General features: G+C 34.6%; 2 protein-coding genes across 14 annotated transcripts in view; both read left to right on the top strand.

The window, feature by feature from the left end:
• The window catches only part of LOC118267747 (inositol-tetrakisphosphate 1-kinase-like), a 363870-nt gene that overhangs the window by 203517 nt on the left and 138609 nt on the right, over nt 1–21744 (top strand). The window lies entirely within an intron of this gene.
• Nucleotides 1–21744, top strand: part of LOC118267452 (apoptosis-stimulating of p53 protein 1) — a 273618-nt gene that overhangs the window by 191084 nt on the left and 60790 nt on the right. For 3 of the 13 annotated variants that reach the window (XM_050694099.1, XM_050694094.1, XM_050694095.1), the window contains exon 2: nt 9200–9989. The exons of the other annotated variants lie outside the window; for them this stretch is intronic. In XM_050694099.1, the coding sequence (XP_050550056.1) occupies nt 9270–9989 (720 nt within the window). In that variant the 5' untranslated portion in view covers nt 9200–9269. The remainder of the gene's footprint in view (nt 1–9199; nt 9990–21744) is intronic. 13 annotated transcript variants of the gene reach the window in all.

The raw sequence follows: 21744 nt of genomic DNA, 5'->3' as shown, positions 1-21744 counted from the left end.
GAGAACCACGCCACAAATGTTTCAAAACTTGAACAATTTTGCTTAAACCGATCCGTATTTAAGTATAGTTTAAAACCTGTGCTCCACATCCACTTATTGTTTCAAATGTTAATGAATACGTTTCTTAATACGTTTTAACAAATTGTGAAAATAATTTGAGTCGCTTTAGGTGCTTTCAAAATTTGTACCAGATGTCGCGTAAACTCATTATATCCACATTAAAACTTCGGTACAAACGCTCTGCGATCGCGAGGCGGCTTTTCTTGCGGCGCGAAGTTATAAGAATGTGTGATGGCTTTTGTGGGTCAGGATTAGATTGCCGTCCGTTCATCTTATCAATGGATATAATGTTTATAGAGATTAAATGTGGGAAAGCAATGCTTCGGCATGACTAGACCGGCTCGACCGGAGTGATACTACGGTCTCACAGAAAACCAACGTGAAACAACCCTTGCGATTCCCCAACAACCCTTAAATACCTAACTCCCAAAAGGTGCGCAACGTACTTGTAACGGCTCTAGTGTTTCGAGTGTCAGGCGATTGCTTAACATTAAGTGATACGTCTTTTCATTTACCAGTTTATACCATATAAAGACGTAGTTTTGATATTTATATGATCTCAAATGAGTGCTCATTCTTTTTTTAACTTGGAAACGGAGTATTACAAATACATTGCTAATCCTAAGTAATGTATTCAAAATTAAGCTTATCTTTACCTTAAATAGGTAATCTTCACATTCCATTCATCCTTAAGATTTGTATTAGCAAGTCTGTTTGAGTACGAACATCGTTAACTCCTTAACTTTGTAAGTGAATATTTTCATAAAATTCTGTGGCGTGTAGCTTAAGTAACTCAATTTCGCCTTAAAAGTAGGTAGAAAGTTGCTTTATTCAGTAAAAACAAAGGCTGCAAGCTTTATGAATTACATATTAAATTAGGCTTCATCCCGGGGAAGTAGAGGCTGTCAAAATAAGGCTCTTACATGAAAACTAAATGCCTTATGATGTTCTTGTTACTGCCTAAAGTTTGATTATAGCTACAATTACTTTGCTAGCTTTTCATAGGCTTACACGAGCGAATACACACAACAATATAAATACATACAGGTCAAACTGAAAACCTCCTTTTTTGAAGTCGATTCAAAACGGTCAGTAGAGAAAGACAAACAAAACTACAAGTTTGTAAAATAAGATTAGAATTGTTTGCAAAATAACTACTTATTTCACTAATTAACGTTAAAGGAACGCCATTATTTTGTATATAGGTAAATAAATTTGGTAAATAAGTAAATTATTGGAGGGTCCCCATTACTAATGACTGCTTCTCCTTGAAGGTAACTAATGGAAGATATTGACAGGGCCATTTTATCAGTATCGATGTCTCATAAGCGGCGGATCGTGCTCCAGAGAGCCACGGGAGGCTCTATAAAATGTAGCTCCCACGTATACCGTCAGGGTTGAACCTTTTCATTTTCATTTAGATACACGTGTATTATGATAAATTCTAGGATTTCAAATTTCATTCCTAGTATGTTTGGATTTTACTTTGTAGTTCTGACTTCTCTTTAGGTAGATAAACATGTAGACGTCAATCATGTAACATCAAGAAAATACTTTTTAACCTGTTTCAAGACATATTTCTTTAAGAAACTAGACTTGTTTGTTTTCTTTCCCTATTATTTCATCCTATTATTTCTATGTCTATATCTTTCATAATTCACACTCAAATCTTGAATAATTACACAGTCAAAAGTAAGTATAAACTATATAACTTCTGCCTTCTCATAGGCATAAAATCCTGGTACAACAGCTGTTATCTCAGTCATTGCTCCCATCGCTCCGTCAGATCTAATTCCATATCTTCAAAACTCCAATTGAAACTTCATCAACTAGTTATAAAACTATCAAAGTTGAATGGCGGTATGATATAATTTTCCGCCAGCAACCTTTAAGTCTTCATGAGCGCCAATGGAGCGGAACATTGGTATAAGGTTGCGGTTCTGTTAAAGGCGGATGACTAAGAAAGCGAATTTTTAATGTTAGTGTGTATACCTACTAATCTTTAATGAATCTTCAAAACTGACTGTTTATATGGGATACGTATACTTCGTATGATTCTCTAGACCAGTTATTTCAGACGTTTATTCTTAAATTAAGCATAAACGTCTGAAATAACGATTTTTCCAACGCCTGATACATGATATCAGAAGAATAACTTCCATACTAATTGCTATCAAATGTCAATTATATTATACCGATAAGAATTTTCTGGTAAGTGAAAAATCCGCCCTAAGTTAGTCAAACTGACGGACAATTTCAAGTTACCTTAGGAAAAATGGTTAATGTATCAGCTAAGCTAACAGCAAAATAATTTTCAGGCATTGTAAAACGGTCTAGGCGTCGCAGCATGATGACTTGAACGATAAAGCTCAGAAATAGTGTCCTATAGAGAAAATTAAACTGGCCTCCCTTATTTGACGCTCATATCTTCGTAACTTCTATCTCTTTAAACGCGCCCTAATGCTCGCTGAGCTAATTCCTACTAAAGATGATATGAGTTGAAACTTCTACTAAGGAGTACTTTACATTGTTGCCAGACGACGCCATACTGCCGACTAAGTTATGGTGTTAAAGTATATTCTAAGTATAGTCTCTCTACATACTAAACTTGCTTCAAGTTTTCCAAGAGATACTTAGTAAGTTGTTAAGTTTATACGTATACGTAACACCGGTTGTAATAAACACCAAGATCTATAAAAAGTTAGGAAATTACTATTGCATAGGTATGTAAAACTTTATCATCTACTTAATTCTTTCATTAGAACTCATGTAGAAAAGGAATGGTGATAATGATAATGAAAATCTTCTTTTGTGTTCTTTTTGTAGTCATTATTATCGCCTTGATTCTTAGACTAAAATGAATAGAGTGTTCCTAAACACCAGATCCAGTTAACCAAAACAAAAGAAACAAAATGCCGTAAATCTAAGTATCTTGAACGTCAGAGCAGACAATAGACACCCTCAAGTTTCGCATTTTCTATCGACCAATCTCCTATAGATAATCTTTATAAAATAAATCACGCTCCTTTGGACAATTCAGTTTGAGGATAATTAATATTCTATAATGGATGAAAGCAATTTTCACGACCTTCTGTTTCGTGCATTATTTAATAGCCAACGTTTTAGCACGTGTATGGAGCAAAAATTCAATTTACGTTAAGCGAAATTACCTTAACCGATATCTTCCGTCTGAATTGTTCCCGTAACTCAATTAGAGGTTTCAACCGAATTTGATTTACGGCTGTTTAAAACTACGATCGTTTTCTATAGTCAGTAGATTGGATCCGCGCACTATGCATACCGAATTATTTATTGAGCCTATTAGATTTAAGGTTATGGCCGTAAATTGACTTACGCTTTGTACTGATTGAATATATCAATATTCCCAATGGGACGGAGTTTAGAATTATTCCCTTTGTTTGGCAACAGATTCGTCTGAATTACAATGGTAGTATAACTCAATTAGGCTCGAGCATTGATGAATGCTTAAGTACGATAACCGAATAACATTATGCGATAGGGGTCTTTATTCCAATTTGGTTAAATTTTGAAATTGTAATATAAGATAGTAGCTCGGATATAATTGTGGCTAGCTTACAGCTATAAACTCATTGCTGTTACCTGTGGCCAATGAAAAGATGTTTTGAGTCTCCGTTGACTATCTACAGACCTGGAATTTAATCTAAGTCTGCAATTTACTTCCATTGAATCATACCTCCTTCTTAAATGATTTCACGCTGGATTTTAAAATATGCAGGCAGATATATTTAAAATATGAAACATTCTTTAAAATGCCATTATAAATTTAAACAAAAATCTTATCAAATAAACCTTGAAACAAATGATATTGCTAACAGACTGCCATAAGTAACAAACCAATTAGAGGGATGAGTGAGAGCGTGGTGTAGATTTATCTCATTACCGTGGAATTGGCTGGCGAGATTACACTTAATAATAAATTGCTATTATTTTCATGTGAGGATAGAACAATGCGTTTAATTTAGTTGAAATGTACAGCGATTAGTTTGAAGATAAACGTTGATTGACGATTTACTGCAAAGTAGGCAGTAAACATTCATTTTAGTCTTATTGGATTTTTTTAAGAATGTAACGAAGAAGTCAGTCTAAAATATATTACAGAACAATACTTCTGTAATTGTGAAGTAAATCGTTGTAACTATAAACAATAAATTGACAATATTTTACAGGCTGTTTGAAATTAATCAACCTCAAAACAAGTCACTCTTCTATACAACAGACATACACACAAACAAACAATATAAACTCACTGTCACACTACATAATTAGTTAAATTAAAAGGGAGTGTCATCAAGTGTTCTATTATTAATTCAGGGAAATAACAAAATGGCGTGCTGACAGAAACTTAATGAAAATTCAAGTTTGTAGAAAACCAAACTTGTCGCCATCGTCTCGTCGACTGTCGGGTTTCGTTGTCGACGAACGGAATTTATTCACTCGAAAACTTTTTCAATCTGATTAATTTATGAAATATTCCATTCCAATTACACTCTTTATCTGAATCTGTGTGATAATAATCCGTTCTCTTACACTCTAATTTTTACAAAATGATAACTTTTTAATATTTAAAATCTTCATAATATTTTTCCCTTACACAATGTTTGATACCGTCTGTTGCCAGGCACAAAACACTATTTATTACTATGAAAATAAATTAAAGACAAACTACAACGAGACTACTTGTCGCTTCACAGAGATATTCTATCCCCATTATCAACGAGCAGTGTAAAGGAAAATTAATAAATTAAACGTCCTCCATAAAGACAGATTCACACTGGACTACTCAATGCGGGCGTGATAATTAAATCTCTGTCTAATTGAGCCGGGATCGATGGCAGTAGCACCCATCCTTCATGATTCATGAACCTACTTCAATACCATTCACACGTGATTGTCACTGGACCGTCCTACCTTAGGGGGGAATTACATTAGATGGAATTTTGAAGCTGTACTTTATATGTATGACAATTTAAAATGACGATATTTGAGTAGAAATGAATCAGGTGAAGTTAACACGGTAGAAAACGAAATAAATTATAGACAATCAATAAAAAAGATCATGCTGTAGGTAGGTGCCGTATCCAATTTAGCCGAATGTTACTTAATAAAGTTCTAGTCATAAAGTAATACCGCTGTGTCACCGCGCCTAGTGTACACAATGCCTTAGTAAACACATACAAAAGACAGTGTGAAGTAATTACCAGAACTTGATCACCGAATAATCCCTCTTCAGTACATTATAACGCTAATACACGTCATTTTCCCTAATTAATCACAAAACTGTCACATCTTTCGGTAGGTAGGTAGTCGGCACATACCTTCTTAATTAAAAATATTCCGCCCTGCACTAATTGGATTCTTATCTCACGCAAATTAAGTTTAATGATGATTATAAACAGTTTAAATAAATTAATTATTCCAATAAAAATGTTCGTGAAACGTTTTCAGTTTTGTAATTAGTGATCTTGTCTTTTTTCCCATTTTCTGTATTGTACTAATAGCTAAGTATATCTTACAACAAAAAGACATCTTTTCCTCAGCTTATAACCACAGCTCTCAATACAATAAGTAATTTTTTATGAAATTGAATTTACGGCGCCGCTAAGCTCTTGGCAATTTGTTTGTTTTCAAAGACACCATGGCAGAAAAGAAAATTAGAATTTCGTTCCTAAAGCTGGATATAAAGTTAAGAATACCGAGGAACACTGTGATATTTTTCCGTGCAATAACTTTCAATTAACAGGCGTTGCGCGGAGGACTAAACTTTCTCGTGATTGATGTCACAGCATAAAAAATGGTTCTGCGAAGTTACAAGCAATTTCACTAACCATTGTGTGAGAAATTCTTCTTAATTTTCCGCTAGAACGTTGGGTTGAATAATAACGCTGTTTTAATGGGCTTTTCCTGGACCTTTATTTCGAAAGTGAAGTGTTTCCGCGAGTGAATCAATGGGATTTTTACGAATGGACTTTTAAATAGAGCTCGCGACGCATTAGTATTCCAGACGTGACTGAATAGTTTTTTTAATTATGAGACTATTTTAAGTGTTCATATTTTGATTGCAATACGAAATTAGGAGTGGCTGCCGAGTAAGGTGTCTCATGTTGCTAAAGTTTTTTTTCATATTTTGCATTTAAACATAGGCTTGACTTATTGTCATCTGTAATGAGTTACATTAAGTTTATGTATACCTATGAGTACCTACTCGTACGTAAGCACTTTTTCAGATAATAACACTCAAAGATAGTATCGTCTCCGTTTTTGAAGTCGGTAACAAAAAGCGTAACATAACGTATTTCCATAATGTATCTGTTCGCTGAACACAAAGTAGGTAATTTCCTATTTGGAAAACTTTAAGTTGTCTAGCTTCGAACTAGTTGATGCTATATGAAAGGTGATAGAGGGGATAGGAAGTGGGGGTTAGAGGGAGGTGGGGAACTTGGTACACTTTGGCTTCCGAGCCTACTTCCGATGTAACAGTGCCGTGCGCCTTGAATGTGCGCACTTGCTCTCAGCAATATCTAATGTATGTACAATGACTTTGTACCCCTTGTAATCTAAATTTAGTATGAGTTATTCAAAATTCAAGCTTAGCTATAAGAAGAGTAGAGCGAAAATTTGTTAATTTTTGAAAACAAGTCTGTTTCTTTACAGCTTAACTAGGTTTTGGTATTAGTCTATTTTATTAAACAACGTTATTCAATGCATATGCATCAATAGTGTTTAGCGATTTATACGAAATAGCTTGACATTCACAAACAAACGGACTAACTATTAGTCTTACAATACTATCAAACTTAGATTTAACATTTAATTATCTCTTGCGACCAATTGAAATCCGTTTATTGACATTTCATTCGTAACTTTAAAAATTTGATGTTCATCCAATATTTACATCATTAAATACCTATACAAAAGAAAATTGCCCAATTTTTACAGTATAAATGCTTTACCACGATTCTCGGGAAGTTTCAAATTAAAGTTCTCAACATTGCGGAACCTGAAATATCATATCTCGATGCCTTTGTGCGTGGCTCGCATTAAATGCATTTTCGTCATGAAAATCCTTTCGGTGTATCTCGTATATTAAATTCATATTTTATTAAAGCCTATGAGATTTATCTTCGTCACTGGTACTGTGTACAATGGAGAATGTTAATATTACGTAAATTTAAAAAAAAAACCTTCACATTCTTATATTTAAGTAGCTTTAAAACATTATCAAGTGATAACTTCTAATTAGTTATAAGTATTAAAAAATAAAATACATGAGACGTTGTACTATGACGTCACAGTACAACGTAAATTTTTTATTAGAAATTCAAATCATCAAAACCTTAGATGCATATAATTTGGTCAGTTTTGATTGTAAGACAAAACTAAGTATTAGATCAATTCGTTACACGTGAAATCGTGGGCTTCACACATGTCTAAAAATGTATTATAATTTCGGTTTTGTACACTTTAAATGAGGTATATAAGGTTATTAAAGTAAACCTTATCCAGCTAGACTGAACAAAACAAAAAAGAACTTGAATACCCGCATAGTTGGCAGTCTTGGTAGACTCAATATTAAGCATTCCGTCCACTACACCTGACCATGCCTGGATATTTCGGCGAGTATAGAATTCCCAACGTGCAAATTTTGCATAGCACTATCCACTTACGTCACTCTTGTCTTGAAAATGTTCATTATAAAGATATGAGAATAATCTTACATGATGCCGTTTAGTCCTATTTAATACTTGAGTTTTGTGCGGTTTAGCTTGCCAAATAGGAATTTTCTAAATATAATATAGATACTTAAATCTTGCAAGAAATTTTAATTCTGTTAACACAAATACGATTTGCTCTCTTTGTCGTAAATTCTTGTTCGGTCAGTATACATACATTCTTTTCCTTTTTTGAATCATTTTATATGTATAGAGAGGGCCCTTTTTATTCTTTCGTGACAAAATTTCATGAGCTTGTCGTTCTTCAAAGGAAAGGTTGAGGGGAATAGGTACAATTGTTGTTTTTTACGGTTACCGAACGTCTGAACATTCGTTCCATAACAAACGTTTGGTATTCAAACGATTCACTTTTATTGCTCTTTCCTGATTGATTATTCATATAATTATGCAAGTAGGGAGGGCTCTTGTGGACGCTTTTATGAAATGCTTTTAGGAAGGGAACGAAATGTGATAAATGCTATAGGTATTTCCATATTGCAGTACAAGTATCAAAAACGACAGAGACCTTCAATTTAGACAAAGTGTGACTGTATATTAACAGAGTGACCCGTAAGTAGTATTGGCTACTGGAAAATATCGGTTTTATATATTTTTTCATCAAAAATTATAATGTAATAAGATTGGAAATAGGGCAAACCCACTAAGGAAGCAGTGTATCAGTACCGCTACAGATCTATACCACGATAAATACGAACGTCGGTGAGACATTGTGACATGGCCGAGCAGAAAATCCGATAAAGTCAACTTTTCACTCGTGGCGTAAGTACGTATACGAGTATACGAGGAATAAAGCAGTAACTGGCTTTTGAACTTTTTCCTCCCCAGAGAAAGGATTCGGGGACAAAATGTTTGCGGTACACTTTTGGTTTATTTTATTCAGTAAACTCTATAAATGACTTTGAATATTGTTACATGCAAATACTTTCTCAGTGGGATTTGACGTTTTCAATGCGTCGATTCAAAAGTTTTTATTCAGACAATCTGCATTAATGCCAGTTGTTCTTTACACAATTTGTTCGTTTCCCAAATTTGTATGTATTGTGATGTTAAATTGAGGAAGTCAGTTCAAAGTGGAAACACGACGAGCATCCACGCGATGGTGATGATTACGCTATTCAGTTAGAAATAACATGTCTCCGCGACAGGCGGGAAGTTTAATAAACGCGTCATATATCTGTGATGCATTATGAGACATATTACATTCGTACGTTGTGCTTGTGTAAATGTCTCACGTACGGTCGCATGTAACTCAGTTCACATTGCAGTTTTGTCTACATAACCGCGTTGAATGTTGAAATTTGCTTTACTGTATTCCATCATCGGGGTTTCCAGCCAAACATAATATTATTATAATCCTTCTACTTCAGATAGTTTCGTGTCGTTACACCAACACCAAATATGTGAGTGATAATAGTGATAAGTAAATGAATATTGAAAATGTTAGCTTGTGTGTGTCAACCAACGGAGACAGCGTTATTATTTAAAGGAGGACCACCAGTTGCTATGGGGCCACTTGGTACACACAAAATACGACATAACCCTGTTGATGCCATGAAAGCCATCAAACTAATTCCTGCAGTCGTTCGACGCTCCAGCGATGACGCTAAAGACAGTTCTCCGTCTCATAACTCATCGCCATCCCTTATAAGCTCTACAGGAAACTTACTCAATCTGAGGAAAATAGAACGAAAAGCTAAATCAACGAAAATCTTAGTAAACCCCGTGTGCTCCGATAGCGTCAGCACAAGTGACGATAGCAATCGATCCAAAAATTCCAAGTGGAATGGTAAGAAAAAACGACTCAAGTCTGAAGCCGCAAAGAACCACAAGAAAGACGAACGCAAACGTGATAAAAATGATCCAATTAGCAGGAGCGATGGTAAAGAAGATAAGAAATCGATATCTTGTTTCAAAATAAAAAGTTCTGAAGATAAATCACGTTCAGCCGAAGACAGAAAATCTGGAAAAGAGAACTGTACAAATGAAAACGCGAGTAACCTGATGAGTACAGAAAAACCCGATATTATAAACCACTCCAGGAAAAATAGCAGGGAAATTTTAGTAGATGAAGGTACTATGACCGATCAGACGATGTTAAGAAATGACCAATTGGATACGGGAAAGACTGATACTACTATAGCAGTTAAGGAAATGAAGGTAAGTAAATAACTAGACTAAGCTAGCGTTAATCAAAAGAATTAATTAGCCGTTTTACAATAGGTCTCTAGTGAAAAGTGGTGGAAGCGTAATTAAAATGCATTCTCGGTAGCTCAAAAGCACACCAGTAGAACTTGAAACACAATCATTCACTCTTGTGTATTGAATTGGGTTCATTACCAGCATTTCGGTCGTCTCGGCGTGTGAATCAATCTGTATGCTAATGAAGAACTGGAACATTCTGGGATTGCACTCATCTCTTCGCCCTTTCATTACCATTCACTTGAATGGACTACCGATAATATTCATTACCGGAACTAAGTAACCGAGACATACTGCATAGGTTTGCATTCAGCTCTAGTTTATTTTAGGACTGTGTTTTTTATTAATAAATTATGATTTGAATATTAAAATAAATTTAAATTGCAATATAGTCAGACTCAGCAGCAGTTATTGTGCAGAGTGGTCCAAATGTAGGTAAATGCTAAATGGCCATTCACTGAAAACATTCAAAATTAATAGTTAATTAATTTGAGTGTTGGACAAAACTGTGTATTTCGCTGCGTTATTGGAATTATTTGCTGTGTGATTGTCCCTGCCCATCTGTGTTTAATATCCGGTGCCCAAAGCCCGGATAATTTCATTGTGGCTTCGCTAAAACCTCATTGCAAATCGATTCTGTGTCGATTGCGTACCGAAAAAGGTTCTCTCGGCCGCATTTGATGCTTCATTGATATTCTGGCTCGTGCCGAGAATGATTTTAATATTGACATTTGCATAAATATTAATATTAGGCGCTATAGAGGGGATGGAGGTGATTGTTTGTCTCAGACATGTTTAACAAACCTTTTAGTTAGGATGATAAAGGAAAAGTTTTTAGATTTAATGTATTCGTGATTGTTACAGACTAAAATGTAACGATTCAATTATTTTGTGGTAACATTTCGCTTGGATCAAGATAATATCAGTTTTCTCAACTTTGAAAGCCATTGTTTCCAAATTGCATCTTTTATCGGACAGTATTGGAGCAACAGATGTTCCAGTCGCTGGCAATGTTCCGCTAGGGGCTCGATTTATGGAAGCTTTTGAAATGATAAAGCCTCTTGTGTGTATCCGACTGTGGCGGCATCAGAGACGCGGACAGTGAACACTGCGCACTATTACACTGTATTCTCTTTCAGAATATTTAATAGTTAGATACACTTTGACACAGATACCAGTATGTTTAATACTGGTCATTTTGGTTCTATTTTTTGATAAACACACATAGTGATTGCGCCACTGAAGTCCAAAGGCATATACCATGCTATAAGTTTTAATCCAACTACTGTAAGTTTAGGAACTACTCATATTAGTTGTTAAATTGAAATAGTTATTCACATGTTCTTGAGAATTCTTGTCATTGTGTTTCTTTGGGAATGTTCATCTCTATCCAGGCCTCTTTCTACCCCTTCGAGAGTATATTTGTAGCCAAAATATTGTTCAAAGTTTAGAATGTACTATACTCTATGAATTGTTTTCAATCAAAGTTTTTGTTAGTCAATAGTGGCGTAATCCAAGCGACGTTAAATACAACTATGGTAAATAAAGGTACAAATTCTAATAGAAGGAAAATCTATTTAGCAGAAATCTCTCAGTTCGCTTAATTACTTGTATGAACTTCATTCATCTCAAACAATAGCACTGTTGATTCTTGAACTTGAAAGTAAATTAAATGTTTCCGTTATTTGTTTCAGGTAAGAAAGTTTAAATAATGGCACCGGAGTATACGCGCCGTATAAAAGGTATTTAATTAAGTAAAATCTAAGTACTTCGCGCCTAACTTAGAATGCGAGTACCTACGTAATTGTGTTCTTAATTATGTTATTCATTTTTACTATGTTCTAAGTACCTATATTTAAAACATAAAATTGAATACCATGCTTACGATGTAGGCAGCTTAAGCGTGTCTGAGTTCAATACTCATGGTTATTTTTTATTCTAAGAACCCTGCTCTTGTTTCGGAAGTTACTTAAAAAAATACGTAATCCCAAAAATTATAAACAAACAGTTAAGTTCGTGTTTCAAAAACATTTTCATTTCCACGAACGGAGTTCTCGTAGAATAAACATCTTGGGAGCGATAAACTATACAAATTGAAATTAGGAAAAAAGAAAAAAAAAGTAAAGCTCTACTTTAAGCTGAGCATAATTTTAGAAGGAGTTATCAGAGCTGTAAAGTTTTTCGGGTTAATTATTTTAGTACCTGAACAAAGTTTGGGCCGACTGTTTGATGAATAAACGCTGCAAAAATTTCCAACGCTCGCTCTACTCTAGGTGAGATAATGAAGTTACCGCGTTCCGTGTTTCATAAACTAAGTTTACACCATAAAATGGCCACTATGACAGTTTACACCTCTTTGCTTTAACATTATAAACACATTGCATTCACTCTACATTACTTGCACGCTCTTATATTACGAAGTTTGACTAAAATGTAATGTTTATAAATTTTTTGTAAATGTTTACCAAATGACAGCTATGAGAATGTAATATGTGATTTATTTTCATAACATTAGGTACAATTTTAACTATACTCTAGCACTTTTAAATTGCAGTGGTTTTTACTTGGCTAGACAAGTTCGTTTGTGTCCCACTTTAAGCTACAAAGAGCCAAACGGTTCATACAATTATACCTATTATGGAGGCAGCCAAAGTATTACGTTATCTTTTATTAAGTTTATTTATAAATTTATTCATTATATACTTTAATGCTTTGCTTTCATATAAAAATAAGGTGACATTGAACACCAATTTCAATGAGGAATGACGAAAAAAATTTATTCTTATTTCAAACGCGTTTTTCTTTTTTTATAACATAAGGAAAACGCTCTGTCACTTGGTTCCGTTTTTAAATATGGAAAGAAAACAGGGCAAGATGAGCGCTAGTGTTGTTCGAGTTGTTTGTGGGTCGTGGCCTTGTCTATTTACAGTTGGTCAAAGGTTGTAGCCGGTGTAGACTTTTAGACGCGAAATGAAAGGTGAACTAAGACGGATGCTCTATTGAGACTCAGTTTGAGTCGTCGCTGTCTTAAGTGCTTTTTTGCTTTGGGCTTTGATACTCTAGGGACGTTTTGTGTAAGGCTTTATAAACCAATGGGTCCAGCGGTCGACAGCTACAAAAAACACTTTTCCTCATTCAATAAACAAAAATATAAAAATACTCTTCCATTTTTCTTCGCAAGAAATAAAACAGTGAATTAGAGAATTGTATAAAACATCACTCAATTAGACATCAAGTTCGCCACTTTTATTAAGAAACGTGGAAAATGAAGCCTTTCTCTCGAAAATTTTGTTTTTCAATTAAAACTTTCTATTTGTTTGGTAAATGAAGTTTTTTTTGCTTTCCAAGTTAACGCCACTCTTTCTGAAGTTCCAGTGAGACGGCTCTTTCATACGGTTTCTGAATTGAGCAGACATTTTTGCTAACAAACAAATCGCGGTCGAGATCTGCTTCCTAGTATTTAAAATAATTATATTACATTCAGTTAGTAAGTAACTAAAATATAGAATTTGCCGTTTTTAAAATACTTAGTATCATATTTAATTTGTGATAAAAATGATGCACTATTGATTACATTACCTGTAGTATCATGCCAATTTTTGTCACTCATAAATAAACAATAACATCTAAAACTAAAAAGGCAACTAAAAATATAAACAACATAATATTTATAATTTCCGTCGCCCCTACTAATCGACCGTTCAATAGACGTAAACCGAGTGTCCGCGTCCGGCAAACTTCCGTAGGGACAAACTTAAACAAAGCGGAAAATTTGTATGGTATACAAATATTTGTGCCAACTTCTGATAAACGAGAGAATTCTGAAAACCCTATTCCCCCAAATTATATACAATTAGAAGGCAATTTTATTTGTTTTAAGGGTTTGAGGGTGAAACAAAAACAGCTTAACTCACTAACCCTTTACTACATGGTTGGACTACTTTATCAGATCGGCCGTCGTCGATTGGATTGGAAAATATTGCTCATTGACAAATACAATTTTTGATAGGTATTTATTACAGTTTTTGAATTATTCGAGCGTGAAATTTTAACGTCGATTTTATAAAATGCTATAGAGCATTGTAGTTTGTAATTGAGATATATCATTTAATATTATAGACAAAATTGGTTTGCGGATGGCGCGGTGTTTAGGCAACCGGCTGCCGCGTAACGTGTAGCGGTTTCGATTCCCGTACGGAGCAACTCTTTGTGTGATCTACAAATTGTTGTTTCGGGTCTGAGTGTCATGTGTATGTGAACTTATATTTTTGTAAACGCACTCACGACACAGGAGAAAATCCTAAAGTGAGAAAAAGTTTATAAAAAAAATTAAGTTATAGTCAGCTATTCATTCTATTAATCATCTTAGACGTTGAAATGGGGAAGAGAATTTACTGTACAAACATTACTACTCAGTGCATAGTTTCAGCTCGTCCAATTTACCGAGATGTAGTTCCCTGACCACTCACCAAACTACATTGTTTGTTAAACACAAATTCGTTTCTCAGTAATCCACTAAAATAATATTCTGGCTTTCAATTTAAATAACGTCTACTTCAATTTCAGTTGAAAATTTTAAAGATATATAAATTATACAATTCCAAAAAGAAGGGTTTATACCCAACCTACCTCACAGAAAAGTGAAGTGAAATAACACTTGCGTTGTGTTTTGTTGTGTAAGTGAAGTTACCGGAGGCCCAATTACCCTCCCCAATCTTTCCATTCTCCGATTCCCCAATAACCTTTAAATTTAACGCACTTGTAACGCCTCTGGTGTTTTGGGTCTCCTTGGGTGGCGACAATTGCTTACCATCAGGTGATCACCTGTCTGCTCGTTTACCGGTTTTTATCATAAAATAATTCAAATTCTTATGAAATGAATATTCAGATACTAATTTTGGCCAGAAGTGTCCGTTATTTACGTAAACAGGAGCTATTAATCAGAAAAATGGTTAGTTTCAGATTTTTTGCTTGTATTTTTATCTAGAGTTTTATAAAATAAACCTAGGTTTTTCTAACAGCGGCTTATTCTATAATATTAATTGGCGTCTATTACTTTCGCTCTTGTAGTTATAAAATTTGAATTTATTTGAGTAACAGATGGTAATATGGTACTTTACATTGTAACAATGAATAATTTTAAATAGCTTTAATCATATTTTTATCCTGCCAAATTGAAGACACTACAGAATAAAATAAGGTATATACTAGCGTTAAAGTCTGTTAAATAAAGAGAATTCATTTTAGCTGAGTATATAGTGGAGTTAGTTCACATAACCTACTACCTACTTTAAAATGAGTAAATACATTTATTTATTACTCAGTTCTGCTAGAGGCTTCGCCTGCATTCCCGTGGGATAAAAAGTATCCTATCACCCAGGTCAGCTCATGCCTTGTCTGTATACAAAATTTTATCAAAATCCAAACAAACAAACGTTCCATTGTATAATATTAGTGTGATGTTTAAAGACATAGATATATTATATTCCATTAATTACTGTATCCTACAACTTGTTCAGTAGGTACATACACAAAGTTAGTTGCCGTTAACACGGTAGCAATCATGTTAAGATAGGTACCCTAGGGCACCTAGATAATACAGTACTGATACCGACCAGTATCTGAACATGCTCTATCACTTACAGGTTTCAAATGAGGGAAACATGATGTATTTACTAGATGCCTAGTTAAGTTTTATAACTCGTTAGTTCGCGCCTATGTATAGCTATCATAAATCATAATATATATGCTTTGATTAGTTTATGTTATTTTCTAGAAATGTACGTTGAATTATTAAAATAGGTTCATGTACTCGCCAAGAACAATAAAGTTGGTCTAACATACCTATACACTAACAGCTGATCGTCTAGTTATTGTATTGTACCAAACGCGTACCTTTAAAATACCATCACTATATCGCACGTTGTAAACTGAATCCGTAATTACTAATTACTATTTCCACGTGCCGCTACCCGAAACTAACCTAAAACACTTAATCCCACAAACATTCAAGTTAATTCCGTAAACCGGTGCAAAGACGAAAACAAATCCGACCCAGCAACCGAAACAAAATCACTATTTACGCTTATGTAGATAAGTGTTTATCTCTAGCTATAAAGGCTAAAGGCGTATCCTGTACCGCTATTCCAGGGGTACCGACATTAACAGGCTCGCCCGCCCTGCTTACTTATTCACAGCATTAGGCCGCTTACAGACAGAACAATGTTGCCGAAAACGATTGTCCGAAGTCTGAACCTTACACCCAAACCACAGCCTAAACAAACTTGACGTGAATGTTAATCGACGGATTGTAAATTTAAGTTGCGAGGTGTGCCCAAAGCCTTATGTTCGTACGTAGTTTTGTTCACATATTTTCTTGTTAGGTAAGGGAGTATATTTGCTTGAAAACGATATTGCGGTGCATTAAGGAAGGAAGCGCTGCAAACTTCGCCCGAGCACATTAATCTAATTTCCCTGACTTGTGTGCATTATTGCACAATAGCGTGTACAACCGTTTATCTATTACTAGTTGGTAAAATATTAGCAACATGGCGGTCTGTTTCATTACTTCTAGTAAATATATTTTGCTTAACATTTTCCTTTTTTGCAGGGGTTTTATGATAAATTATATTCCCGTAGGCCACGTTATAAACCTGCCAAATAAATGTAAGTTAAGAAGTAAACCGCAATATTCCCTTTTCTCGCATTCGCAACTTTAACAAATATAAGCGACATAATACGATAGCAATTTTGGTTAAAGTAAAATAGTGTTAGGCACAATTTACGCATCCGTAATAATGTGAGAAGGGGCTCGAGAGTGTCGGAGTGAAAATATTTAAGTACCCAACCCTATCTAAATACGTCTGACGTATCTAGTCGACCTTAGTACTATAGTTATCGACTGGCTAATCTTCACACCTCGGCGTAAGGTGCTTCCACGTAAAACTGTGAATATTGATCATGTCAATACGACCCTTGCACATTACGAAGTAAAGCAAACAAACCTTGCTAATGAAAACCTCAAGAAGCCAGACTGTGTTATAATATTAAAGGCAAACAAAATAATCAGCCGTCAAGATATACAAATAATTATTAGGATTAACACGCACGGCCCGTTTGTATAATAATAAGGAGACGCCCTTGCCGAGCCGTCCCTTGCAAATAGGATTACGTGATGTGAGAATTCGTATTATTCATTTCGTCACTCCGCGGAACGGGGTAGGAGTGGTCGTGAAGATTTATTGTTATAGGTTATGATAATTTTCATACTCATAGAATTTCCCCAATGATTCTCTCGCTTTGTTGGATTGTAATGGTTATGCTTTGAATTTGTTGAATGTGAGTCGAGCGGAATCTTGTTATCTGTGTCATCGTGTTCAAAAATACGTCGAAAGTTAAGTTTTTAAATGATCTACCTTGAACACTTTAAAGTTGCTTAAGTTTGGGAGAGCCATGCTTTGGCACAAATAGGTTAGCCAACCTATTTCTAATAGTCTCAAAGAAAACCGATGTGAAATAAGACTTGCGTTGTGTTTCGTTTTGTGAGTGAGGTTACCGGAGGCCCAATTACCCCCTTCCTAATCCCCAATTTCCCAAAAAACATTTAAATTCCTAACCACTAAAGGCCGGCAATGCACTTGTAACGCCTCTGGTGTTTCTCGCTTTTTCATAGGCCGCGGCGATTGCCTACCATCAGATGATCTGTCTGCTCGTTTACCGGCTTATACCATAAATAAGATACCTACTGAATCCAAAACTTTAAAGAAAACTTATCACTCACCTATTTTAATTCACACACTATCAATATCAATAGACAAATCACTAGGAAATCTTCACCAAACTACAATCAGTCTCTAATTTTCACTAAAATAGACTAACACGATATACACAGAACAGCTCAATAGTGGTTAACCTATACATGTATATTGCAAACGGATTACGTCGAAACTAACAGCCGCCTGGTGGATTAACTTCCCAGGATAGATGGTTTTGATGGAGGGCCGTATACATGGATATCAGTAATTCAAAGTACTACGTTTATGCGTTTATTGGAGAATCGACTAGTGAGGCTTTGTCGTGTGTCTGAAGCTTATTGTGTTTGCTATGTTTGTTTTAATGACACATGCCTCTTTAGTTTATGATTCGGCTTAGGATTTGACTAGGATTTAATAGAGAAAAAGATAATTAATTCCTTCAAAATAAGATAAAATATTATATTGACAAAGATAAAAATATTTTTCCATAACATTTATAATTCACATTCTTTTTGTCGTCCAATTATAAAAATTATACCTATATTTTAGACTACGATTGTATACCGAAGAAGTTTGAAGATTTTGCTTTGAAAATACCAATTTGTTAGCCTTTCCTCATTATAAACGAGCAATAAGAGCGTCGATCGCTTGCACTAAACTAAAAGCAATACTTTTGCCCGTACTTCAATAACGCTCTCGTTTACACAAAGCCCGTTTAATCTACGAAAGACGAACAGTCCGTTGGCCAGCTGGGAACTGAACCAAGTATATAAATCAAAAACTAAAGTTCCTTCTTGTTTTCCCAGTAGCAAGCAGGGTTACAGATAATTCTATTGAATTGCAATCTCCAAAGTTCTAGTCTGAAGTTTAGGTATCATAAATATTCGTATACTGGTATGAAATTTACTAGCAACTGTGGTTAAGTAATGTTGCTGAAGAGTTTGTGTGTTTGTTTGATTAAACTGTGTTGAATCTAGAATTTTTAATACTTTGACTGCCAACAAAAATCTGTTCAAGACAAATCCTCCGCTTGTGCCGGTCTTTTTTGCCCCCTGTGACGTTTAATGTGTTAAGTTACTGTTGATTCGTCAGATAATTTCTCGTTAGATAGTCTTTTCTTAAACAGGTTGTTTTAGGTTATCTAAGATTGTACTATAAGAAACGATTAAGTTGCAGTAAATACTAATTTAATTAGTTTGTTTGATTTCTAATTTATTGTGCTTTGGGCAAGTTTACACTATGTTTCAATTATATAGCTATATTGTAATACATTACAATACAATAAAACATTCTATCAGAACATAATAGATACGGATATACATCTTATCCCTCTGATATCCCTATCTCAATACGGATACAGATTTCCGGGACATAACTACTTCTAACATATCGTTTTCTTGTAAATTCTGGTAACTTCGTTGTGTTTAGTGTATTTCGCCTTTACGTGGGAGAGCCATACTGCGACACGGATCGGCTATCTCGATTAAAGTGATAAAGGCTAGGACCTATAGAAACCTGAAGCGAAGCAACACAACGCAGTGAACGTGGTTATCGGAGGCCTAATACTTATCCATACTAAAAGGCCAGCAACACACTAGTAACTCATCAAGCTTTGGTGTCAATGACCTGTGCTATTACGTGGATAAGTAACAATGTATGACATTGACATAGGTTCACTTTTTCATAGAATTTGAGATCTAATATTAAGTAGTTAATATAAAAAATACCAACTTCAAACCACAATATAATGGCGAGAGTTCATAAAATATTAATAAATATAGTATATCTAAAACCGAGGGTTTGAAGATGATGTATTGGCCGCCTGTCATACATATTGTAGGCTACTATTTTCGGTGGGATGATTTTCTCAGATGTACGAGTACTTAGCGACCTCGAACTAAATAATTTATTACTACACGACCTGCGTAGGCGGTCGGAAATAGTTGCCTACATATTTTACTAGGGAAATTACTTTCATTTTCATATAGACAGTGGGGTAATCACTATCGGTTACTGGATTAATTAAATGTCTTGGTAATCGAAATTTGTTTGGTTTAATTAGGTTTGTGTCTATTAATGTCTAAAAATAAGGAGAATTAAAAGTATTTAGATATTTTTTGTAGATACTTAATGTAAACTAATGTTTATGATGTCACAAATTGTTGTTTCGGGTCTGGGTGTGATGTGTATATGAACTTGTATATTTGTAAACGCACCCACGATACTACTACCCAAGTGTGGGGCAACATCTAAAAAACTGTTGTAAACTGACAAAAACAGCATTTCAAAGCATCTATTTTTAAAATAAACAAATGTGTTATCTAATTTGTCTAAAGATTTTTGTCTATTCATCATTTGTTTTACGAACGATATGTCATATCCATAGAACTAAAGTCGGTGTAAAATGTCCACATAGTACAAAACGCTGTCATTTTAACAAAGACTAATGGTCTCAGGGACATAATATATTATATGAGACGTCGTTTTGATCTGAGAACAGAAGAAAGATATTTAACAAATGAATGAATGTGATCTGTCAACTAAACCATCACATCACACATGTTTGGTTCACTTCTGAAAAGAAAGAGCATTTTTCTTTGGAATACTAATTTGAAATGATGTTGAACTTGAGTTGCAGATTAATTTATGAATAGACTGACCATCATAGAGGAGAAAATGATATCTGTAATTAGGCTTTTTCTTGAGCCCTCAAGAAAAAAAAGCCTACTCAAAATCACACAATGACTTCTCCCGCTTTGGCCGGAGCGAGAGGCAGTGTCAGATTCATACTGACTAAATACTACCTCGTTCCCACTTCAGCTTTTTGAGCCAGAGCCCCGGTAAACCGGCTAGGTAGGCTGCACCTCTGGATCAGGCATGTAACTGGACTTATACTAAGCAAATTATACCTAAAGGTTTTTAAGTAAGAAAATAAAGAATACTAGTAATGTAAGAACGCATTAACATTTGCAGTTGTATTACTGTTAGACACGCAAAAAGCTCACAATAGATTAGTCATAACCTACAATGCACCACAAAGCCTTCTAAACTGGGGCAAATAAAAAATACACTGAATACAAATATGCTTTAAAATTAAATATTCAAACACATTTGTAACTTTTCACTGAAACCCATAACAAGGGAAGGTTTCTTCAAAATGTATGAGCACGTACTTATGTTTACAACATATATTATGTACTTATATTATGACTTTCTTAGCTTATTACAGCGCTTTCAGCCTTTAAAACGTCGCTTACCGCAAATTACAAAGCGGTGCTTGAAATGCTGGAATTGTAAAGTGCACTGCTTCTGTACTAAGTCAAGTTGCTAATCTGTGGTCGAGTAGTAAGGAGATTAGTATACTATTGTATATTCTGTGGTTATTAAGATGATTAAAAACATTTTTCTCTTTTGTTTTTTTATTCCTTGCTGATAACTTTGTTATCATCTGCTACGAACTCGGTAATATGATAAAGATTTTAAACTTTTTTCGTAATTTTATTATCAAGTTTTTAGAAAGACTAATGAAGATTGATGATTTACTGTAATTTTGCTTTTATTAGAATAAATGTTATGTTTTTATAGGGTTCGATTTGTGAGCGTGGAACAAATATGTAGTACTTCATTATATTCATCAACAAAGCGACATATAAAACTATATATTAAGTTAATATGCAAAAAGATTTTATCACCACAACCACGTTTTAGCTTCCCTGGCTACCTTCACGTTCGGTTCGAGATAGTTAACAGGAAATCCATTAAAATTTTAATTAAACCTCGCTTTTATGCGTTATGATTACTTTAGTATCAACAGGGCTCGTTATCCTTATCAATTTTTGTTTGAAACTCAACGATAGGATCCCTTTTAAAGTGTATGGAATAATAGCTCCGTTTATAACCATGTTACCATATAATCACACGCTGTAAGATTTTATGGTAGCACTAGAAAAGGACAGTAT

The sequence above is a fragment of the Spodoptera frugiperda genome, chromosome 6 (genome assembly GCF_023101765.2).
Source record: "Spodoptera frugiperda isolate SF20-4 chromosome 6, AGI-APGP_CSIRO_Sfru_2.0, whole genome shotgun sequence".
NCBI lineage: Eukaryota > Metazoa > Arthropoda > Insecta > Lepidoptera > Noctuidae > Spodoptera > Spodoptera frugiperda.
The sequence above is the reverse complement of the archived record's forward strand: the minus strand, read 5'-3'. Positions and strand labels throughout refer to the sequence as shown.